We start from the raw sequence: 22,972 nt of genomic DNA on the forward strand, positions 1-22,972 counted from the left end.
AGAACAAATACAGACTACCTAACGCCATGCAACCTGTCCAGGATCCCTAACCTCCGAAACAATTCCCCAGAAAGTCAAGTCAAAAAAAAACGCCTTGGCAACCCGTCCTCTCATATCGCAACACTATCCAGAGTGAAGTTCTGGCTGGCTTCTCGGAGGCTCAAGCCCGTTATGCTGAAGATGGTCATCTCAAGCTCCTCCTCCGGCATGGCCTGGTCCGCCTGCTTCTGCCCCTCGAGAACGTCATACAGCGCGTAGATCTGGTCGTTCTTGACCTCGAGCCTCTTAAGCATCTCCCTCATACGCGACGCCAGGTCCTTGCGCGCGGTGCGGCCGAGCGCCGAATTGAGGTCATTGTAGCGCGCTTGCAGCCTGGAAAACTCCATCTTGAGGTGTTCCGCCTCGTCCTTGAGACCCTTGATGACCATGGCCAAAGCTTGACCGGGGTGCTGCGAAGGCCGCATCGTCGGCTCTTCGGTGTAGCCTTCGAGCTGCTGCACCTGCTCCGTGGCGGGGATCGGCTTGGGAACGTGGATACGCTTCTTGCCCTCGGTCGCTTCTTTCAAGCTGACGGTGCCGCGGTGTCCTGTGATCCTGCTGCAAACGACACAGTTCTTACACTTGTGCTCGCAAAGGTCGTCTAACACGCGACGCGCGTTCGCAGACAGCGCAGGACAGTTGGCTCGGGCCTCCGATGTGCGTTCCTCCTTGCGACTGCGACTCGTGATATCGACAGTCGTCGACTTGTTGTGAGAGGGCTTCAAAGAAGACTTGGCCGACGGCGCCTTCTGGCTCCGGCCCGTCATGTTCTGGGTCATCGTAACAGCGTGCTCCCGTGTGTGTTCAGACCTGGTAGTTGTCTCCTTGCGAGGCTTGGCCTTGGGCTCAAAGGTGATGGAGAGGTTTTGCGTCAGATCCTGGGTGCTCTCCTGGGTCAGGTATGCATCGGCATCAGCCACGAGCCCGCCTTTCGCAGCGTTGCGTTGGGCCGCCGTGCGCCTCTTGCTGCTGCGGTTCGCGCCGTGTGCGGCTGTCTTGCTGTTCTGTGCGTTCTCGGGAAGCGAGAAAGCAACTTTCTGGCCTTGGGTCGTCATATCCCTTTGTTGTGTTGCGTCTTTTCGGCTCTTCATGGCACGTGTGTCAAATGTGTTCTCGGGATCAGCAAGGCTTCCCTCCGTCGGCCCATCGATCTCTGGAATCTCAAATGGCTTCTGGCTCTGTGTCGGCATGTCAGGCGGCGCCTTGTTGCTTTCGGTGGTTACGTCGACGATCGAGTTCTCATCAATGGTAATGTCAGGAACAAAGAAGGCCGAAGTCATGTTCTCCTCGTCGCCGTCCTCCTCTTCGTCGTCGTGGCCAAGACGAGCGGAGAAGTTGTCATCTTTGCCGAGCGGTCGACAATGATCCAGCTGCTGCTTAAGGAACTCGATTTCCTCCTTAAGCCGCACGTTCTCGTCGTGCAGGTCGTGAATGCTGCGCTCGAAGCCGCTGTTCTCGCGGCGAAGCATCTTGTTCTCCTCAAAGTACTTCTCGTTGTGGCGCACGAGGCTATCATTGTCTTCCTTCAGAGTGATCTTCTCCTGGTCCACAGCGTCCATGTCTTGCTGCAGCGCGTCCACCTCCTCACGCGCCGCGTTCAGTTCTTGCTGCGCAGTGTTGGCGTTTTCGCGGAACTCCTCGTTCTCAGACATCAGGGAACGAGCATTGGTTCGGAGTGATCGATTCTCGGCCACCAGAGACTCTTGCTCCCGACGCAACGAGTTGTTGTCGGCTCGCAGCGATTCCACCTCGTCTTGCAGAGCCTGCTGGTCGCGGCGAAGGGTGCTGTTGTCAGCCCGAAGAGACTTGTTCTCCAGCTGGAGCGCGTCGACTTCGTGCTTTAGCGTTTCGCCCGAGGACGGGGCAACGTTCTGAGTGGTTTGCAGCTGGAGCGTCTCGTCGAGCTTCTTTTGCGTCTCGTTCAGCTCCTTCTCGCGAGCGTCAAGCTTGTCCATGAGTTCGCCGATGTTCTCGCAAGCCTGTTGCAGTTTCTTCAGAGCCCGGTCCCGCTCCAGGGATAGGGTGTTGTTCTCGACGTCGTTGACCCCGATCTTCTGGGTCATCTGGTCGAGTCGGGTCTGCAGCGAGTTGACCTGCGATTCCAGAACTGGTGCGTGTTAGCCATTTAATTCATCATGTTGGGTCCAGACATGGTTACCAAGCTTCTCGGTGACCAGCTGCTCGTGCGCAGCCGTTTCGGGCTCCGAGCCGCTGCGAGAACCCAAAGCACTATCGATGGACTTGCGAGACTTCAGACGTTTGACCTCCTTGGAAAGAAAGTCCACTTCGCCTTGCAGGTCGTCGGCGTACTTCTGCACCATGTCGTCGTGCTGCTGGAGGTTCTCAATCTCTTCGCGAATCATATCCATGGAGACGAAAATCTTGCCCTCGTCCTCGGGAATGGCAAGGCCGTCGACTTCGGCATGGTCGTTCACCGGGCGGTTGTCGCGGTTCTGTACCCGGCCGTGCTTGACGAAGACCGGGACGCCGTTCTTCATGCCGCCGAGGCGGAGATTTCCAGAAACAACGTCGTTGAGGTGGGAGATGTCAGGCATGACGAAGGACTGCATCGTGCCGTTGTTGCGCGCCGGGCTGTCGGTGGTGGAGGGGGAGGGAAACAGTTTGCGGATCGCGTTGAGGTTCTGCGGCGTGTGCTTCGCAAAGTTGGTCTCGGCAACGGCCGGCGCCGGCTCGCTGTGGCGTGGCAGGGCAGAGGACGTGTGAGATCTCCGCATCTGGCCGATGCGGTCTTGCAGAGGTGCTTCGGACGGGGCTGGCTGGCTGCCCGAGGAGTGGCGCAGGTGTGCTCGGGACAGAGGGCTCTGGGTGCGCGTCTGGTGGGCGAAGCGGGCCATCTCTGGCCGGATGGCGAGGCGGGCGGGGGATTTGGATATGGTGGACGAGAGGTCGGATTCGTTGTCGACGCGAGGTTGCATCTCGGCACGTGTGCGTTTCGAGTCTTGCCAGGCGTCTTGTGTGGAGTCGTCCATGTAGTCGGGGTTGAACCTGGGCGGCATGTTCTCCTTGGCGCGAAGCGACTGCGCAGTGTGCTTCGTGGCGGGGGCACCGTAGTGTTCCGGCCACTTTCTGTGGGCGGCCTCGAGGTCGAATCGCGGGCCAGTAACGCGAGCGATGTCCTCGTTAAGCTTGCGCGTAGACTCGCCGTCGGGATCGGACATGACAGAAGACATGGTAATGGTGCCGTGGGAACCCGTGGATGATGGGGGAGAGTTCCACGGGTGCAGCTTCTTCGCCGCTCGCTCCCTAAGCATGCGGGACTTGTATTGAATGTCAAGTGCGTTGGAGGCCATGGCTGCCTTGCCACGTCTTGCAGACGCGGTCGTGGACTTTGGTCGTAGATGTGATCGATGAGGATGATGGTGCGTGTGTATGTGTGCGGGCAACAAGGTCAGATATGGGTGATGGACGCGTCGCCGTGATGATGTGACCGGTCTTCTCTCAAGACGAGCAATTGATGTCGTGCTAGATGCTGTTCGCGCGGAAAAGCAGCAAGGAAGAAAAGAAAACGCGTGCAACTGCTCTGGAGGTCGAGAGCTTCGCGAGAACAGGACGCGATGTCGAGGAATGAGCGTTCCGAGATGAGCGAGCGAACCAGCAAGGGCAGGGCATGTTGGTTTGTTTACTTTCGGGAGTAAACACATGGGGGTGCGTCCCCACCAGTGCTGTCACACACACACACACGCGCACACACCAGCCACCGCTAGCCATCCCGCCAATCGCCCCGCCTGAGACATCTACTTGTAGCCTGCCGCCCGCTGACCGCTGCCCGCTGCCCACTGCCCGCTCTGAAGCACGCTGCTGAGCCACGTTCCTACATGGAGAAGTGTGCGGGCAGGAGAAGGGCAGTTGGGAAGCCACAGCCCGCGCAACGTCGCGCCAAACTTGACCACCATGGAACCGGGAAGGACTTCGCTTTGGGGAAGCCCAAGTGCCGGTCGTGATCGCCCAAGCCTCCACTTGCCAACATGGAGACCTTCTTCACTCGTCCATGACATTGACATGCTTTCTTTCCTTGAACTGAGGGGACAGACGGGACCCATGCGTTTGCTGCTCTGCGCAATCAAACTCATGATGTTCTGAAGGCTTGCCGATAACGAAGTTACGACTCATGCTACAACCTGGTTGATGCTCCCGAACCAGTATTCTCGCCACACTTTCCACCTCAGACTGCACCTCGGACACTGACATCCTTCACGGGGCTGTCATAGCTGGTGTACGGTCGCCTCGCCATGGCGCGCTTGCACCTCGCTGTGCTCGCGCTATCCAGTGTCGCAGCGAACGTCTTGGCCAAAGCGACAATCCCCAAGCACGAGATATACTGCCCAGTATTCATCAACGCCACGAAAGCGCCCCGGGATTGCGACCCAAGCCGGACGGTGTCGTTCATCGACTACCCGCTACCACTTCTGCAGTCCGCCAATGGCTCTGAGATCGATACCGAGGCCCTGGAACATGCCTTTGAGGCCCTCACCGTCATGCAGAGCGAATTCTTCATGCCGGCCCAGGGGACCTGGCCGGAAGCCATCGACTGGACCGTGGCCGTCATGGAGACCATGCTGTCAGGCATGCTGACGACCCTGTCACGGGCCTTCTCGGCCATTGACTTTCTTCGCAAGGACGACAAGGGGGCGGAGAGGAACCTCGTCGACTCGTATTTCACGCAACTCGTGGCGTCCTATTTCGGCCAGGATGATGTCGCCATCCGCCATCAGGTATTTTTTTTCCGCCTTCTTTTCATTTTCATTTGTGGGCGCCCGCAAGTCTCAAGAAAGCACCGCTGACGTATCATCAGGCCTACGACGACATTCTCTGGGTTGTCCTCGGCTGGGTCGACGCCATCAAATTTGTCCACGTACACTCCACCCTGCACTACCCTCCCAGAGACCCCAGCAGCATCGTCAACGAAGACCTGGGGGACGCTCTGCGGAAGAGCCCGTGGTACGGCCACTTCTGGGTCCCGGCTTTTGCGCACCGGGCGAGGATCTTCTGGGACTCGGCCGCGCGCGGGTGGGACGACAGCCTCTGTGGCGGGGGCATGGTATGGGACCCTCGGCTGGCGCCGTACAAGAATGCCGTGACGAACGAGCTCTGGATCGCCGCGTCCGTGTCCATGTATCTCTGGTTTCCGGGCGACAACAACACGGCGCCGTGGATCAACGGGCGGTTCCAGCTCGGCGCCACGCGCGAGCCCAAGTATCTGGCCGCCGCCATCGAGGGCTACAAGTGGCTGGTCAACGTCAATATGCGGAACGAGGACGGCCTCTTCGTCGACGGCTTCCACATCTCGAGGCCGCAGGGCGACAAGAAGTGTGACGCGCGCAGCGAGATGGTGTTCACGTACAACCAGGGCATCCTGCTCACCGGTCAGCGAGGGCTCTGGACCGCCACCGGCAGCCCCTCGTACCTCGAGGACGGTCACAGGCTCATCCAGTCCGTCGTCAAGGCGTCGGGCTGGGATCTCCGCCATGACAAACCCGTCGATGACCTTCGCAAGCTTCCCTACGGACGCCTGCCTCCCTGGAGAGGTCTCGGCAGAGGTGGCGTGCTCGAAGATGGATGCGATGCCAGCGGCACCTGTTCGCAGGACGGACAGACGTTCAAGGGCATCTTCTTTCATCATTTTGTGACCTTCTGCGAAGACATCCAGCCACCGGAGCCGGGACAGGACACGAAAATTGACTATGAGGCCCACGATAGGATCACGACCGCCCATAGAACGGCATGCCGGAGCTATTCGGGCTGGGTGGCTCACAACGCCCGAGCAGCTCTCTTGGCAAGGGACGACGAGGGACGATTCGGCGCATGGTGGGGAGCCGGTCTCTTCAATAACGTCTCACTGACGGTGGAGACAGATGGGGTTCCTCACGACGAGCCCAACGCAACAGACTACCGCAACCACGGTATCCCGCACGAACCTCTCTGGGCCAAGGGCAACCCCGACGAAATTTGGGCACCGAACGGAGAGGCTCGCAGGACGCCAGGCAAGGGTTCGAGCATGACGGCCCCCGTGCAGCCAGATCAGATGGTGATGGTGTCAACAGATGACTCGCCCCTTGACACGCGACAGGAACTCGGCAAACGACACAAGACGTCAACTACGCGCGACCCGAACGACAGGGGCAGAGGCCGCACAGCCGAGACGCAGAATGGCGGCATGGCGTTGATGCGAGCTTGGTGGGAGCTGGTGGCCTGCGACCACGACCTGCACCCAGAGAGCTGAACGGCTTTCTCCAGAAAAGGGCATCAACAATCAGGGCACATCCGATAGACTAGGCACCCAAGAAAAATAAGAGGGCATCGCAACGCCATACAAGCTGATGGTCAGCACTGCCGCCGTCAACCCATTCACCCATTGGCCAGGCGTGCGAAAGCGATGACCAGCCAGCCTAGCGTGCGCACTGGGGCTCTCACCTCTCTCGGCACCGAGAAGCCGGGCGCCCACGCAAAGCTCTCCCCCCAAGGCGATCGGCGTGACTTGAGGAGGGCGTCCACACCTTTCGTCTCTCAAGCGCCGGCAAGCGTTGGGCCGAGAGAAGCGTGTGCGCAGCTTCGAATCATGTGCCTTTTTGGAGACTCGAATCGTCTTCCCTTTTAGGACATGTGCCTAGGAGTAGGAGGCGAGGGGTCGCAAGATAGCGCACACGGCATGGCTGTCATGAAGGCGCAGCATCATAGACGAGAGATACCAACGGTAGACACGAGGGGGCTATTGTTATAAGTAGAGTAGAAGATCGCTCACTATGTAGACCACTTTCGCATCATCAGAATCGCATTCACATTGATCAACACTCCTGTCCTCCACTTCCACCAGTGCCATCTGCAATCTGCGAAACTCACGTTTAATCGTATCAATCAAGACAACCACTTTCCAGTTCTTTCAACCACCCACGTTCTCCAAAATGGTCGTCGGTCTCGTCGCCAGTCTCGTGTCAACCCTCGTCCACAGCTCCAAGAGCAAGTCTTGCTCCGCCGCCACGGCCACGCCGGAGGACCAGGCGACCGCACACCACCAGCAAGGCAGCGCCCACAGCACCCCGTGCCCACGCGACTGCTCCATCTGCGCCGTCGTCCCCTCGCTCGCGACCCGCTACGAGCGCAAGCAGGAGCGCAAGGACAGGCGGTGCGCGCGCCGCGCCGCCAGGCGCGACGCCCGGAGATCCCACTGCTGCTACCCGGCCGGCGTCGTCGTGCAGCCCACCGTGTCGGTCGGCGGGTATCCCACCATGGCGGGGCAGTCGTACGGCGTGCGCCGCGTGAGCGCGCCGAGGCGGCAGGGCGCCGAGGGCCAGGAGCGCGGGTTGACGGACGGGGATGTGCCGCCGCCTTATGAGCAAGAAGATCCCCACGGGGCGTTGGATGAGAAGAACGAGGTTCGTCTGTGATGTGATTGCGGTGGGGGGGGGGGACAGGATTGGGGAGGCGTTGTGTTGGTTCTCCTTTGTTTCACGAGTTCGCATCTTCGTCAGATACCGAGCGTTCAAGGTCATGTTCGTTTCTTTTATTTTTAAATTTTCCATTGGTCCTGGATCGTCTCTCTAGCCATCCCGTCTAGTTCATGAGAACCGTATTGTACAAAAATCAAAATGACTTTTCATTTCCCCCGCCTCCAGTGATCAGACGCCCATCACGGCCCTGAAAGACACTTGATGCCCTCCGAAATGGCCTCTCACGAGCAATGGCCTCTCGCGACAAGACCGAGGGCCGCTGTCGTGCGACGAAATCGCATGCCGTAGCTGTGAATCGTTTCGCCACGTTTGCGACGGGGCGAGCTCATTGCCTGAGGCCGGCAAGACGTCGGCCCTGCACCTCGCTCAGAGCCTTGACGCCCGACAGGAAGGTGACGGTACCCACGACGCCGACGATGGGCAGGATGTGGAGCAGCTTCCAGCCAACGTGGTAGGCCACAAAGACGCCCTCCATGGCGATGATGGAGCCAAAGAAGGTCGCGTGGGCGACGGGCGCCTTGCTCAGGGCCTGCTGGGCATGGTTGAGGTTGGCACCAAAGTAGCCCCACTGTCAAGGATGGTCAGCACGGCATTCTAAACCCCCCCAGCGGCGCTTGTCATGGTATGGTACAACTCACAGCGGCGAGGAGCGCGGGGTAGGTGGCCACGACGAGGCCGAGGCCGATCAGACTCAGGAGAATGTTGGGGCTCGTGTCGTGCTTGCGGTAGTGGTGGGTCTGTTCGTTGAGCTTGCCGTAGCGAAGGGGTGCCTCGTAGGAGAGAGGACGCAGGTCGTCGGGGTTGCGGTCAATCTTGAGGTTGAAGAGCGGCGACTCGATGGCGGCGGAGGAACCGAAAGACCCGATGACGATGTACGCACCCAGGTGCTCGGGGGTGATGCTGTGCTGGATGGGGAGGTCCTTCTGGGCCTGCAGCTCCTGTCAGTAAACGCGCGGCTGGACGAGGTGAGCAGCTTTTCTCAACGCACAATCTCGACGGTACCCTTGCCATTCTCCTTGACATTCAGAGGGAAAGGGGCCTCAAGTCCGGTGGCGGTGTCACGGAGGATCAGGAAGGCCTGGTGCGGGCGCTTGGCCTTGCCGTTGTCCTTGGTCGTCAAGGCGATCTTGATGGATTCTTTCGCACCGAGAGTGATGGGCGTCTTCAGGAGACCCTTGGAGCTCAGTCTGTACGGCCAGCAAATTAGCGCGGCTCAATGGCACCGCCGTCTCCTTCGTCCCCCTCGAGCTCCGAGCTCTCTCCTCTTCGGAATAGGCACTTACGTCTCCTTAACAGCCTCCGGCTTGCGAAGAATGGAAACTGTCGCGTCGTCGAATCCCCAGGAAGAAGCTGCTTGGGCGGCACCGGCGCACAGGAGCGCAAGTGCGGGGGTGAGCGAGTGAAGGAAGCGCATGGTTGCTGATTTCAATGTGGTTGACGCTCGCTGGAGAGCTGCTTCACTTCACGAGGGGGAGGCTACGTTGACACTGGACAGCTTTCGTTATCCAACTGGGCCCCTGCAGCTGGTGCACGGGCCGGCAATTGATGGGTCGTCATTACAGTGCATTTTCATTCGAACACGGCTCTCGCACAGTTTCGGAGAAGGCATGTAGAAGTGAGCTTAGGGAAAAGCAAGAGAAAGACTCTCATGTATCGCAGCTTGCCATGTCCGCACAGCCGTGTCAGATGCGGTAAAGAAGCATGAGAAGCAGATCTTATCGCGTCTTTGTGCATTGTATGAATAGTTATGCCATATGTACAGCGCCCGTCGTGCGCATGACAAATGGGCTATCGACCCGTCTGTCATTGTCACAATTCCGTCTTGGCTGTCTCAGTCGTCTCGCGCTTGAGCTGTTTCTCCGTCTTCTTCGGGAGATACTCTGCAATATCCAACCACTCGGCAGTGAACGCCGTGACGATCCTCGTCCAGTCACGCACTGTGGGGATATCTAGGTGCTCGCCGTCATCCTCCATCTTGTGCCACTGGGGCGGGAAGGGCGTAGGGATCATGTGCAGGATCTCGACACCGCGCGCCATGAACGGAACGTGGTCATCCTCGACAAAGCCACGACGGAATTGACTGTGTTCTTTGTGCAACTCAGGCAGGAAGGGCTGGGACTTTGTAGACTCGATGATCCCAAGCTTCCTCATGCGGCCCTCGATTTTGGCCATGTTCTGGTACGCCCAATGGGTTGTCGGAAAGTACGAGGGGATGCGAGGGTTCTTGGCACCGAGCAGGTCAAGCAGCAGGAAGAGGCTGATCGAGTTGATCGGGCTCTTGTACGTCGACATGGCGGGGTGGACCTCCGTCTCCCACGACTCAGCCAGCGCTCTGCATCTGGTCAGCCTCATGCCGGCGAGGTCCATCGGAACCTGTGATGCAAGAAAAGATGCCTTACCTCGAACCATACAGGGAGTCTTCAGCGGTCCATCGCACCCAGGCCTCTTCTCCGTCGAGGAGGAGGATCTGCACGCCGACCTCCTCCTCCAATCCCATGCCGGCATCGCCAGAATCCTGCATGGCCTTCCACTTCTTCGCAAGGGCCTCCTCGATGCCGAGGGCTGTCTGCATCAGCATGGCGCACGGCGCCGCGCTGTCGATGGCGCCGATAAACCCGTCGGGCTTGTACAGACTGTCGTAGTGGGCCACGAGCGTCAACCGGCCGACGTCGCCAACTTTGGCCCAGGGCGGATCGCGCACGAAGATGAGGTTGGTAAAGGGAATGTCCTTGTCGCCTGTTGCAGGCGTCTTCGCCGTCGAGTTGTGCCACTCGATGCGCCATTCGGGCAGTTTGGTTTTGAAGAAGCTGACAAAGTGCTCCTGTGCTTTGAAGGACCCAGGCGTGCCCGGGACGCGCGGGATCAGAATGGGCGCCAGGAGTGATCCCGACTTGATGTCGAAGCCGTCGCCACCAGAAGGGATGCCGCGCAGGGCATCATCAGGCAGCTCGGTATAAGCATGTGTGGGGCTCAGCAGGGCGGCGAGGGCCAGAAGAATGCACCCTACCCGGACGGACAGTCGCCTCTCGGTGAAGAAGCCCATGATAGCGGAAGAGATGGTGATTCCGGGATCATGCTGCGTTTCGCCAGTGGCCAGCAACTGCGCGAAAGATCTGGGGTGAGGACAGCTGTGGTTCAAGGGAGGACCAGGTGGCAGCGATCGGGCATGGCATTGTTTCATTCAATTGGCCCTCGGCGGAGGTTTGGCGTCCGAGCAGCGGGCCAGTGATGGATGCCAAGTCTGATCGAGCCACAATACCCCTCCTCTTCTCCACACTGCTCACCTTGCTCACCTTGCTCGGAGGGAAGCTGTGACCACCGCGTAAATCCGGTGGCACCATGCAACCTCGACCTCCAACCTGATCCATCGGTGATAGGTCTTTGGCTCCCTCGCAGCCCTTCTGGCAAGCAATGCTGTGCACCATCATTCAGAGCGTCCTGCAAGCCAAGCCAGTCTTTTCTATCGCCGAATGGCCGATACCCCGCTATGCAATGTGTCAGCGTCGCCAATACTATGCGATGGCTCCCCTCCAACAACCATGTTGCTTACGACCACGGCACGATCTGGCTCGGTCTGGAGATAGCCTCTGGTGAACATGAGTGATGTCTTCGTGACACTGATCCCGGGGTTTGCAGATAGCGCCGGCCAACTGCTTGTCATCCAGGCATGCCTGCCAGCCTGCCTCCCTGCGTCAACATGAGTCTCTGTCCCGAGACGCTGTGCGATGTGAAGGAGTCGACAAAGTATAAGAAGAAACAGAGCGACTGATGAAAAGAGACAGGTCAAACAGAAGACATCTCGACTTTCACATCTCCTACTGGCCCATCAAGATATCCAGCAAAAAAAGTGTCCCCTATAGCTGTCCTACGCACCTACACACCGAACACCACTCCCCAACTTCATATCACCATGGACACCCCCGTCTGGTTTATCACCGGCGCCAGCTCTGGCTTCGGCTTCGAGATCGCCAAGGTAGCCCTCGCCCGTTCCCACAAGGTTATCGCCACGGCCCGCAACACCACCAAGCTCGCCCGTCTGGCGGACCTCGGCGCGACCGTCATTCCCCTCGACGTGACGGCGCCCGAATCCACCATCCGCGCCGCCCTGGCCGAAGCCCACGGCCTCCACGGCCAGCTCACGCACGTCATCAACTCGGCCGGCTACGTCCTCGATGGCGCCGTCGAGGAGTGCACCGCCGACGAGGTCGCCGCCATGTACGCCACCAACGTCCTCGGCACGCACAAGGTCACCCGCGCCGCGGCCCCCTACCTGCGCGCCCAGGGCGCCGGCGTCGTCGCCAACTTTGGCTCCCTCGGCTCCTGGGCCGGCAGCGCCGCCTGCGCCCATTATTGCGCCACCAAGTGGGCCGTCTCGGGCCTCTCGGAGGGCCTGGCGCAGGAGCTGGGTCCCTTTGGCGTCGACGTGTGTGTCGTCGAGCCGGGCTACTTCCGCACGGGATTCCTGAACGCCGGCGCCCGCCTGCACGCCGAGGAGCGGCTCGGGGCCTACCAGGACGGACCCGCAGCCGAGAAGATGGCCGACTTGGACCGCGCAAACGACAACCAGGCCGGCGACCCCGTCAAGGCCGCAGAGGTCATTGTCGACGTGCTGACGAGGTCGGGTGTGGCTGAGGGTCGGGCCATCCCGCTGCGGCTGGTGCTGGGGACGGACTGCCTGGCGACTGTGAGGCAAAAGTGCAAGGACACTGTTGCGCTGTTGGATGAATGGCAGGACGTTTCTGCTTCCACTGATTTTGTCATGTAAAGACCTGCCGACGAAAGACCGAACACCAGATTGTTACATAGTCCATAGTATCTTAATTCTGCGGCGTATCTCACTCTACCTGGCGGTGGCGTGCTGGATCATCAAAACTAAAACAAGCTGTGCCTAGCCAAACATGAACAGTCTGCCATGCGTTGCGTCAAATTCATCAGCCAGCGGCTGAGATAACATATCATTAATAATATAGTAGTCGTTATGCGGGGCGACCAAACAAACATCAAAAGCATGCGAGCTCGAGATGGTGAGCTTCCAGCCTGCGCCAGCCCTCGACCCGAGAAAGCGCCTGTACAAAACGACGTGTGAAAAATGCCATGCTGCGCTCGCGCCCATGTTGAAGATGGTTCAAGCCAAGCCAAAGCCAAAGCCCCGCTCCTGCCAACGCCCAGAAAACCGCTGATGCCGTGAGAAAACATGTCCCCCACCAACTCCTCCTCCTCATCCCGACTTTTTTCTTCATGGTGTCTCCTGCCTATCGATGCACGTCTCAAGACGCCACCCAGGCCGCCCTGCCGTTGCAGCGCCCGTAGTCCTCCTCGGGCTTTGGCGGTGTTGAAACCCTTTGGTGTCGGACGGGAACTTTGCCGAGTCCGCTCTCTCTATCATTCTGTGTCTGTGTGCGAAGGCACTAGTCGTGGCGCTTGCCGTTCATGTCGTTGAGGGCAGCCTGCGCGGCAAAGGCCTGCTCGTTGGCGATTTGCTTTTCCCTGGGGATCGTGAGAGCATTGATGCCGAGGAAGTTGCAGATGCTCGTGACAACGAGGTAGGCCCAGCGAGAGTACACGACGAGGGCGAAGAAGAAGTAGGCCCAGAGGTAGACGAGCTCAGCCTTGGCCGTGACGGCAGCGACGCCGAAGCGGGGCAAGTTCCCGATGAAGGCACCGCCAACGAGGGGCCAGAGCATGACGGTCCAGAACGGGAAGGGCTGGCGTGTCAGATGGGCGAGAATCATCTTGGTGGTCATGCGTCCAAAGACAAAGGCCATGGTGAAGCAGAAGAGCACGAGGTGGTTCTCCCGCATGAGGGTCGAGTATGGGGAGTACACCCAAGCGCCGATAGCAGCGGTGAAAACGAGCATGGGAGTCCATTCGAGGAAGACGGGCGCGATCGGGAGGTTCTTCTGCTGACGCGCGCGAACGACGTTGTAGATGCAGAAAGGGATATGGGTGGCGAGCAGCGAGGTGATGATCATGCCAATCCAGATGTCCCGAATCGAGTAGTGGTGGATCAGCGGCATGAGGCCGAAGAAGTGCTTCTCGCCAAGTATGTCGATGATGGGCTGGGTCCAGATGCCAGGACCGCAGATGCCGGAGGTGGCCATGATGGCGCAGGCGATCAGGATGCCCTCCGTGGGGCCGTTAATGGTGCCGAGGTAGAGCGTGTGGGTGTGGTAGGTCTCCCAGGTCGAAAAGAACATGGGCAGGCACGGGCAGAGCGCAGTAAAGACGCCGGATTTGGAGGTGCCCAGGCCCATGGCAGCAGTCTCCAGAAGACTGGCGAGAGTGCAGTTAAGCGAGTCGATGCCGTGGTCGAAGAGCTCGCCGAGACCGCTCGAGGTGCCAGTTCGTCGAGCTTGCTTTCCGTCGAGATTGTCCATGGTCTGGTACATGAACAGGCCGAGTGCGAAACTAAAATATAGCCATGACGGTCCCTGTGCATCGTCCCTGTCAGCTGCTGTCCCATGTGTCCGTCACGGCAAGGTCGCAACGTACGGGTCCCTCGAGATCGGGCATAACAATGACGAGTAGGAGGATGTTGGCCAGGATGAAGGCGAAGCCGATCAATGTCACCATGTTCGGAGCCAGCCATAGCGGCAGCAACTTGACGGAAGCTTCCCACTGCAAAAAGACTCGAGAATTAGCTCTGGTTCGAGAATTGTAATTGGACAGGAATGGCAGGCAAGCCACTGCGTAGCCTTGGGCGAGGCTGTCTTGGAGCTCAGCGCGGGGCAACATACGTAGGGGCGGAGGACATATTTGGATATCGGCGACTTGTCGACTGCGGAGTACTTGTACGACTTGAGGTGGATGAGGGCATCGTCGGAGATGCACTCGGCGATGGCCTGCTCTGCAAGGACATGGGCGTTAGCGTACCTCTCAAGGGTGCAGCACTGGTGGTGGTGGTGGTGGTGGTGATCGTCTCGTTGAACAAGTCCCGAGTCGAGTCGTGGGGCCGTCTCGACATTTTTTCGGCGCTTGAACTGTACTTTGCGCTGCACCTAAACTTGGTACAGCGCGAGGTACTTTCGCGGAGTGGGTGGGTGTGTGCTTACTCTTGTCACTAATGAGAGACCCCATCTTCAAAGGTCTTTGGGGTGAAGATGGATTGGAGGGAACAATGAAAGGAAGAAGGAAGAGAAGGGATATGGTCCCAGAAAGACGACGCGGGCTGCCAGTACGAGAAGCAGGGAATCCTAACAGCAAGGCATTGCAGGGAGAATCGAGGTAATAGGGGGTTGAGCAAAAGGTGGTCAAGCGATTGGGAGGTCTGGTGGATGAAGTAATAATGCATGGTACAAATTGCCTACCTGCCTGCTAAGGTACCCAAAAGCACCTAGCGAGCGGACGCCGACTGAACCCTGGACGTGAGCAGGGCGAGGTACTGTAGAGCCCGCCAGAAAAACGGGCTTGATTTCGACTGTGGGTACCTTGCGTGCTGTAGCCTTTCTTGGGCCCCGCAGCCTTTTAGGTGGCCTGAGCCGAACCTGGGCAATGGCCATTCGCTTGTGACTGCTGGGGGTGCATAACCCAATCACGCATGCACAAAATCTGCCACAGGGCACCATCAAGGTCACGCTTCCACTGTGACATGACAACGTGGGGTCAAGAGACGCCATATGAATGTAGAGTCAAAGTCTCTGCCGCAGATGTCATGTTGGTGCATTCGAATCGGGAGAACCGGCATGTGACTCTCAACCCACAACATCACAGGCAGGATCGGATGCTCTGGCTTCTACAGTCCCCTGCCCAGCGTCAATGTCGGCGAGGGCTTTCGATACCATCACAGGAGCCGAAAGAAGCAAGAACCACAGTGAACCTGACATGAGTGCATTACGCTACTATCGCCTACCTTCATTGGCTTCTGCCGCCATGCCCATCACCAGATGTTCATGTCGGAAGGCCCTGTCCTAAGCTGGTCTTCTTTGACGATCTGTCGAAGCGAGACTGGTCTGATGACCTGCATTGAGAGCTTGAGATGGCAGAGAGCATCACCATGGGATTTGATGATTCTTCCATCTATCGAGTCGCTCTCAATCTCCAGCCTGCCGTGGCGATGCCGCAACGCAACTGCCTCCCAAGCTTGAGCAACGGGGGGCCCAAGGATCACTTCGGAAGTTCCTCTCAGCGTGACAGTAACCGATTGCCCATCTCGAGCTGTTCGGTAGCGGAAGAGCATCGCCAAGCCTTCTTTGCCGTTCCAGATCTCTATGGTTTGGATCTTGGGCATCTTCAAGGCGGCAGCAGCAGCATTCAAAAGTATACCGTCAATGTCGGCACTACTTGCATCGGGGCCCAACAGGCTCGAAGTCAGCGCCAACGATGTCAGGTTCGGCCATATACAAGATTCTCGCCGAGCATAGAAGAAATGCCGAGCATCGACTATGTATGAAGCAGACAGCACCTCAAGATCTGTACTGGTCCTTGCAAGCTTTCGTGCCAAAGCCGTGTTTTCTTTCCGGGTTCTGACGGCTCCCAAGTCCCAGGACTTGGGAGTGTCGTAGTCCTGATTGAAATTTTCAAACAAAATCATCGTCCGCAGACCTTTGTGGAGCGAATCGAACAGTATCTCGTGATCTACGGGAAGGTTATAATCATTAACGGGGAAATCACTAGGTAGTGTGAGACTGATGGCTGCATACTCACATTTATCTGTAAAATGCTGCATGAGGGGCTCGTCTTTCCAAGGCTCATACCACAGTTCCTCCAGGTTGGGAAACCGCGCGAACATTTGTGCGAGATCAGTTGGCTTCCATCGACGCCGCGTCTGCTGCCGAAGATATTCGCCGGTGATGGCAGGAACTAGGGGCAGTCGTTGCCACCATTTCTTCTCCAGCTCCTCGTCTTCACATGGCAGCGGACACTCGATCTCGTCGAAAACTCTGTGTATTACCCGAGATGCCAGGGCTGTTTCTCGGCGACCGGCACGCCAGCCGTGGGCCGGGTCGTCATATAGGTCGGTTAAGGACTGCGTCGACACCTCACTTTGTCGAAACGGAGGAGAAGACCGGCCGGGAGGCATGTCGGGTCCGAACTCGAGGTACTTGAACCAGTGATCAGAGTCGCTTGGCGAATAAATGCTGATGTCAAGGACCAAGTCGCCGTCAAGTTTCCACGGACTAAGAGTTGAAAAGAGATCCTGGAAAGACTGGGTGACGAACGCGCTGTCGATGTCGTTCATTCCCCAGGTGGTATCATCTTCAGCCATACATATGGTACAGTCATATCGCTGAAGCTCTAAGCGAAACCATATGTAGCGGATGAGGCTCCCTTTTCGACTAAGAATGGATCCAGAATTGGAAATTCGTGTTGGCGTCAGATTGATCCTGGCGAAATTGTGCGGCTCTATGACCGAATGCCATTCTCTCGAGACGCTGGCCGCATGAGCCAGCTTGATACCGCTGCAGATGATGTCTTTGAGTATCTGGTTCCGTATCTCAGGTGGTAGCTTAGCCCAAGACCCTGCCGCCGAGAACATGATTAGCCCAGCGTTCCACCACGCGGTATGGAATATGTAGGCTTGTCTAGTAGAGCTGGCTAATGACGCAAGAAAACCGCTTCCTAGGCGTGATGAGCGAAGTGTCGTAGGAGTCTGGCTTCTGGGGCTGATATGGTAGACTTGACAATAGGTATCACCAGGGCCTCGGTGGCGGCAGCTTGTCGACGCACTTCGAGGTGCGCCTAGGTGTGTGATGATGGGCGAGGAACTATTCGCGTAGTCGGTAGGTGTCGGAGGAAAGAAGAGTCTATTAGCTGAAGAGACGCAAGAGGGTTGAAATATATCAACTCACAAAAACGAATGAATCAGTGTGTCAATTATAGCTCTTCAAGCGACTGTTCGACCGGTGGCGTCTTCAAATTGATATACGGGAGGCACAATTAAACGTCCACTCACCTTGACACCTTAACACCTTGCTGGCCGAGCATGAGATGAGTTCGTTAGCATTCTCACGGTTTAGACCATCAGTACACCATGGGAGTACGGAAATAGCCACTCTCTCTGTCAAGTAACTAAGAGCTCGGGCCTACAGCTGTTCAGCCATGCCAGAGGGGAGAATGAATGTGTAACAGCAGATAGAGGCCTCTTCTAACCTGGTCGACAGGGTTTGGTGGCATTCGGGACGTGTCTCAATCTTGCACTTTATTTCGTGGACAACGTGAACTCCGTCGTAATATTCTCTGTAAACATCCAGGCGCTTGGTTGCATCGAGTGAAATCCTCCTTGAACGGAGTGGACAGTAGAAGCAAGAAGGCTGCAGCTCCCTCACCAGACTTAAGACACCACGGTGGATTATATCGTTCGTCTAACACACAGTGGTGGCCGAGCCGGAGGATGTAAACATAATAGCAATCGAGGGTTCACGTAGTGTCATATGATATACTGGTGCCGTTCCGACACGGCCATCTTGCGAATGCGCACTCGCGAGACCAAGAAACGACAAGAAGTGTAGACATTAAGTTGGGAAGGCCTGGGACGTCTAGCCATGCCTTCACCACGTGCTGCGCGCTCCCTGTAAACGCCGACCCAAATCGAGATAAACCATGCAATGCTCAACACACACCACCATACCATGCTAGACCCCCATCTCACCAATGTACTGTCAGAGCGCCGCTTACAGCAGGACGGCGAACCCGCCAACGAGGCCACCAATGACGACCGTCAGGCCAAGACCCCGGCTGAGGGCAGAGGCGGCGCTGTCGTTGTTGTTGTTGTTGTTCGAGTTGCTGCTGCTGCTATCATCGCTGTCGTCGTTGTCGTCGTTGCCGGCGAGGCCGGTGAAGATGGTGCTGCCTGAGGATGTCTGGCTCGCAGTAGCGGAGGCCGTGGGGGAAGCCGAGGACTCCGTAGCGTTGACGCGGCTGGGGTCGGTGGCACCGCATGGGTGGTCTTCACGGCACGAGCTGGCGCATGCGTTGTTGCCGTTGCCGCAGTCAGCGACGCACTGCTGGCCCCAAGCCGTGCAGACGTGGTAGGGCAGCGTTAGGGAGTACTCGGTCATGTTGGGCTTTTGTCCGTCACTGCAGATGCAGCCGTATTGCAGGGCGTCCTATGAACGTCGTTAGTAAGAGGGATGTCTGGGTGGGCTTCCAAGTACACTGACAGCATTGCAGTCGTTGACGAGAGGGTCACCCTCGGACGTCTGGGAGCAGATCATAGGGCACGAGCTCCTCTGGTCACGGCACCACGAAACTGCACGATCCATTAGTCAAGCCACTCTGTACATATAGATTGTATTCGGGTTTGCATACGTCGGATGGGCTTCTGGATGGAGTCAGGCTCGACCCAGTAGTCCTGAGCAGTCGCGGTAGCGACGAAAGCAGCGGCCACGGCCAGGAAGGTGCTCTTGAAGGACGGCATGGTGACAATTGTGTTTGAGCGAGTGGCGATGGTAAGCTTCCGCTGAGCAGATCGTCACGAAGTGTTGTTTTATTGCTAATTGGGTTTCCCGGTCAGCCAACGTGAATCAAGACATTCCTCGAGGGCCAAAGAGCTGGACTACCACCAGAGCACGACACACAACACGCCATGCGTGTGTCTCTTGCCAAGATGAATACACAAAACTTACAACGAAAGCAAGAGTGCTGTTTGAGAGCTGGTTTAAAGTGGCGAGATGATCGGAGGTGAACGAGAAGGGTCGGCTGGCTCAATGGATGTTGACGGCTCCAAGGGGGGAATTATAAAGCGATAGACTGAAAAACGACGGTAGCGAGAGACAAACAGGTATGGGACCCGTTGAGAGCACGAAGGATAACGTAACGCAACAAGTGAGGAGCTGGCTGGCACGATGCGAGTGAAGTCAGGAAAGAGCTGGACCAGGGCGAGAGGCCGCGGGAAGGGGGAGAGATGAGCTTTTCTACTGCCCCATGGTGGTCGAGCGGACGGGCCAGGGTCCCCCTCGTCACCTCGGACTGGCGATATCGTCAAATAGCGGGTGACATTGGGTGCAGCAGTGTCGTAGCCAGCCACTCGGCGTTTTTTTCGACAGGGGTCGCCCGCTATTGTCATGCCGGGCCCCAATCACTTCGACACACAAACTTCGGTAGGGGGCCACCAAGGGCCCGAGGCGACAGGGGATGTCTGGGGATCTGGCTGCTGGGCAAATAAGCTAGGCCTGTGCTAAGATTGAGATCTGGTGGGCCGAGCGACTGCGTGTCTGACCTGACGCCCTTCTCCTCTCCACTACTCATCCGCTGTCCCTGTCTCTTGCTGTTGCTCCGTCGGTCGTGCCATTGGGACTCGCAGCATGTCTCCGGTGCTCGACTGGCGGTGGGCGGACCGTTTGCTGTGATGGCGCGAGGGAGGGGCGAGTCGCTGTCTTGGCTTCAAGACACGGGCCAGATTTTGCGTCGCATTCTTTTTTACCGCATGAACACGAGCATGCATGACCCTCTGACATCTGACGGTGGAGGCGAGAGGAAGACTCACCCGCCCAAAGAAAAAGCCAGGCGGAGCCAGGCATCACGACGCTGGCCAGGCCAGGCCAAGCCAGGCCAAGCCCAGCCAGCCCGGACTTCCCATGCCTCGCGATCTGTACGAGCCTGCCCCGTTCCAATCGTTTGCCTGTGTGGCCCCCTCGACGATCTCGCCACGAAAGAAAGATTGCCGTCAAACCCCTCCTGCTCGACGTTTCGCAGCACACGAGCCCTCGAATGGGGTGGTGGATTGTTCGTATCCGCTGCCTCACGAGGTTGGGTGCAGAACGGTCAACGCGGCTAGCGATGCAAGCCTAAGGCGATTCGGGGAGATCGGAAGAGCGTCGATAACGGACTTCCGCGTTGGTCATTGGAGGAGGCAAAGACCACACACAGCACAGGCAGTCTGAGGCAGACCTTCGGACGACTGACCGTGTCCTCCGGGGCGCCTCAGCCTGCTCGGTAGCCATTGTGGCTCGTTGAACAGACTGCCAGGATCAATAACACCAGCCTATACCCAAGACGCCCCTTCAACCTCAATGACGAGGTCAAGTCCCGGCCATCAATATCAGTGGCAGCTTCTCAGTGGGAAGTTCTCAGTGGGAAGGGAGAATGGGCGGATCCATCCACGAGACACTATCTTACCGAGCCGCAGGTAAACAACAAAAAGTCTGGGGGCACACTTGACAGGGGGCTGATCACTCACTGCCTTTTTCTTCTCGTGCATATGCACCTTGCGTTTCGCCGTTTCAATTTCAATGTCCAAGATTGGTTCGGCCTAGCACCTCAAGCTTCCCCTCCATCCTTTCCCCCACGACAAGGGCCATTTACGGAGTGCGGAAGAGTTCCAAGCTTTCCACGGGGCTGTGCGAGCTTGATGTTGAGTAAACTGGTGGTTTCTAGCGGCATTCGTTTGTTCCGATGGCTAGTGCGCAAGCTTGTGTTGCTCTCCGCGCACTCTCCTCATCGTGGCCCACTGCGGGCAAGCTGTAGCGACGCCTCTTGCCGCCAACCTGGGCTCATCTGAGTGCGGACAAAGACCCGAGCCCTGAAGTCATTCGACCATGGACATGCCGATGAGCTGTTGCCTGCAGAGCTGGCTGGGCAGCTGAATGCTTGCCTCAGGTCGAGGTTCAATGTTGCAAATCGCCGTTCTTCGTGGATAGAGGAGAAACTCGAGGCATCCATGCCATGGATAATTGCCAGCACTGGGCAAAGACTGGTGCTAAGGCGCCAGAAAGAACCTTGTCACTCGCACATCAACTTTCACTGAAGTGTCCCGATACACAATGGTCGCCGTCACCGGATCCACCTGAGCATGTCCTCCCTGATGGATGGGACTGGCATGCTTCCTGAGGTGGTGTAGCATCAGAGGGCTGCCCCGCGATGCTGATAGTAATAGTGCCCCACCATTCCTCATGACGGGACGCAATGGAGAGGCAGCTAGCGCGCAGGATTGGTTGCAGAGCATTTGCGATCACATCACCCAGCCACGCTGCCTGCTGTGACGACTGGGATCAGAACCGGGATCAGGCCTAACCCTTCCAGAAGCACTCGTCAGAAAGCTTCACTTCCATGCGATCCGGGCAGCAAGGCCATCACCCATCCTTCTCAATTGACCAGTCCCGCATCACCGATTGCAACCATCAGATCCGCACGACTACGACTGCGCCTGAACACCCCAACAATATTATTACAGCTGCCGCACGGCGTACCGAGAAGCGCAGGTTGAGAACGAGGCTCTCCCGATTCCTCGGATTCCGCCCAGACGAACCTTTGACATTGCATCCGAGAGCCACGGCGCACGCTTCAGGCTTCTTCCAACGCTCGGTACACTGCCATTCTGCATGGTTTCATGGACCCCGCCACCGACCTGGAGGCCCGCAGCACTGGCAACGGCACTGGCCATGATGATGGTGTAGGCGGAGCCAGCAATGGCTCAGGCACCAAGCTCACGACTCCCACGAATGCCGTCGGGACGGCTGCCAATGGCCCGCCGAGCTCTGACGATGACGACGCCGCGCACGACGACTCGGACACGTGGGCATCTGCCGTTACCAGTCCGGCGTCCATCACTTCGCCCCCATATTGGACGAACAGCCACTCCCACCAAAGGTCCATATCCAACATGTCGGCCGAGTCGGTCCTGCCGGCAGGCGCCATCACCATGCAAGATCACGAGGTCAGCGACCCCGACCATCGCAATAAGGCTTGTTGGGCGAAGAGCGTCGAGATTGTTGATCACGTTGTGATCAACGGCAGCGCGACCAACATCGGTGCCTTTGTGGTTTGGAATATCAAAGTCGAGACGCTGCGGGTCAGTTGTCCCTCCCTTTTTCTGTAGCAGACAGATGGCATGTGATGGTGTACTGACTGGAACTGCCCACTTCTCCAGGGAAGTTATATGAACATCCGCAAGCGCTACTCCGAATTCGACGATCTGAGGGAGAAGCTGATGATGACATTTCCACACTTTGAGGCTGCCGTTCCGCCTCTCCCACCGAAAAGTGTGATATCGAAGTTCAGACCCAAGTTCCTCGACAAGCGGCGGCAGGGCCTCCAATACTTCCTCAAGTATGTTCAGCCCAGCCCCCCCCCCTCTCTGACGCTCGCAACTAGCAGTACATGTCGTGAAAACGATGGCTAACCGCCGTAGCTGTATTATGCTCAATCCCGAGTTCTCTGGGTCTCCGGTGCTCAAGGATTTTCTTTTCTCGTGACACAACACATTGGAATAGCGTACATATAATCTCCAGTTTCACCCGACACAGGTTGCCGGAGCGGATTGAACATAAGAAGCACTGCTATCACAATACGATAATGATAATGTTTTGGATGGCCAGCTTGGCGCGCTTAGCTTGAACAAATCCCCCAGACATGACGACTTGTCTGACGACAAGAGATACTGCCGCTGTGACGTGGAGAACCGTAGTGGACAGCAACACCAGTGGAATGCAGCAAGGACGGGCAGGGAACCCCGATGCTCCCCTTCTCGGACCGGCCCGGGGCTTCCTCGACCCCGAGATGACTTGTCTTGAGTGGCTTGTTGCGACCGG

At 57.7% G+C, this 22,972-nt stretch overlaps 10 protein-coding genes across 10 annotated transcripts; 4 read left to right on the forward strand and 6 right to left on the reverse strand.

Annotated features, from left to right (window-relative positions):
• Positions 1–110: 110 nt before the first annotated feature.
• On the reverse strand, positions 111–3,350 carry D7B24_005732 (uncharacterized protein; the record flags this gene model as incomplete). The annotated part of the gene is made up of 2 exons (XM_028639881.1): positions 111–2,146; positions 2,198–3,350. 2 exons carry the CDS (start codon positions 3,348–3,350, stop codon positions 111–113), a joined length of 3,189 nt encoding a protein of 1,062 aa, XP_028495808.1.
• A 939-nt stretch (positions 3,351–4,289) lies between these two features.
• D7B24_005733 (uncharacterized protein) lies at positions 4,290–6,280 on the forward strand (the record flags this gene model as incomplete). Its single annotated transcript, XM_028639882.1, has 2 exons — positions 4,290–4,772; positions 4,853–6,280. The coding sequence occupies 2 exons, from the start codon at positions 4,290–4,292 to the stop codon at positions 6,278–6,280; spliced, it is 1,911 nt and encodes a 636-aa protein (XP_028495809.1).
• Positions 6,281–6,959: 679 nt separating this feature from the next.
• On the forward strand, positions 6,960–7,442 carry D7B24_005734 (uncharacterized protein; the record flags this gene model as incomplete). Its single annotated transcript, XM_028639883.1, has 1 exon — positions 6,960–7,442. One exon carries the CDS (start codon positions 6,960–6,962, stop codon positions 7,440–7,442), a length of 483 nt encoding a protein of 160 aa, XP_028495810.1.
• A 388-nt stretch (positions 7,443–7,830) lies between these two features.
• On the reverse strand, positions 7,831–8,919 carry RPN2_1 (proteasome regulatory particle base subunit; the record flags this gene model as incomplete). The annotated part of the gene is made up of 4 exons (XM_028639884.1): positions 7,831–8,073; positions 8,144–8,443; positions 8,494–8,692; positions 8,789–8,919. 4 exons carry the CDS (start codon positions 8,917–8,919, stop codon positions 7,831–7,833), a joined length of 873 nt encoding a protein of 290 aa, XP_028495811.1.
• A 395-nt stretch (positions 8,920–9,314) lies between these two features.
• Positions 9,315–10,933, reverse strand: D7B24_005736 (uncharacterized protein; the record flags this gene model as incomplete). Its single annotated transcript, XM_028639885.1, has 3 exons — positions 9,315–9,843; positions 9,905–10,581; positions 10,799–10,933. 3 exons carry the CDS (start codon positions 10,931–10,933, stop codon positions 9,315–9,317), a joined length of 1,341 nt encoding a protein of 446 aa, XP_028495812.1.
• A 482-nt stretch (positions 10,934–11,415) lies between these two features.
• D7B24_005737 (uncharacterized protein) lies at positions 11,416–12,270 on the forward strand (the record flags this gene model as incomplete). The annotated part of the gene is made up of 1 exon (XM_028639886.1): positions 11,416–12,270. The coding sequence occupies one exon, from the start codon at positions 11,416–11,418 to the stop codon at positions 12,268–12,270; it is 855 nt and encodes a 284-aa protein (XP_028495813.1).
• Positions 12,271–12,913: 643 nt separating this feature from the next.
• Positions 12,914–14,582, reverse strand: D7B24_005738 (uncharacterized protein; the record flags this gene model as incomplete). The annotated part of the gene is made up of 4 exons (XM_028639887.1): positions 12,914–13,936; positions 13,998–14,123; positions 14,243–14,352; positions 14,492–14,582. 4 exons carry the CDS (start codon positions 14,580–14,582, stop codon positions 12,914–12,916), a joined length of 1,350 nt encoding a protein of 449 aa, XP_028495814.1.
• A 799-nt stretch (positions 14,583–15,381) lies between these two features.
• On the reverse strand, positions 15,382–16,710 carry D7B24_005739 (uncharacterized protein; the record flags this gene model as incomplete). The annotated part of the gene is made up of 1 exon (XM_028639888.1): positions 15,382–16,710. The coding sequence occupies one exon, from the start codon at positions 16,708–16,710 to the stop codon at positions 15,382–15,384; it is 1,329 nt and encodes a 442-aa protein (XP_028495815.1).
• A 1,405-nt stretch (positions 16,711–18,115) lies between these two features.
• Positions 18,116–18,861, reverse strand: D7B24_005740 (uncharacterized protein; the record flags this gene model as incomplete). The annotated part of the gene is made up of 3 exons (XM_028639889.1): positions 18,116–18,550; positions 18,605–18,693; positions 18,753–18,861. 3 exons carry the CDS (start codon positions 18,859–18,861, stop codon positions 18,116–18,118), a joined length of 633 nt encoding a protein of 210 aa, XP_028495816.1.
• A 2,910-nt stretch (positions 18,862–21,771) lies between these two features.
• Positions 21,772–22,636, forward strand: YPT35 (PX domain-containing protein ypt35; the record flags this gene model as incomplete). Its single annotated transcript, XM_028639890.1, has 3 exons — positions 21,772–22,233; positions 22,312–22,490; positions 22,573–22,636. The coding sequence occupies 3 exons, from the start codon at positions 21,772–21,774 to the stop codon at positions 22,634–22,636; spliced, it is 705 nt and encodes a 234-aa protein (XP_028495817.1).
• Between the last annotated feature and the right edge of the window lie 336 nt (positions 22,637–22,972).

Source organism: Verticillium nonalfalfae (assembly GCF_003724135.2).
Source record: "Verticillium nonalfalfae strain VnAa140/NRRL 66861 chromosome Unknown scaffold_37, whole genome shotgun sequence".
In the NCBI taxonomy this organism is placed as follows: Eukaryota; Fungi; Ascomycota; class Sordariomycetes; order Glomerellales; family Plectosphaerellaceae; genus Verticillium; species Verticillium nonalfalfae.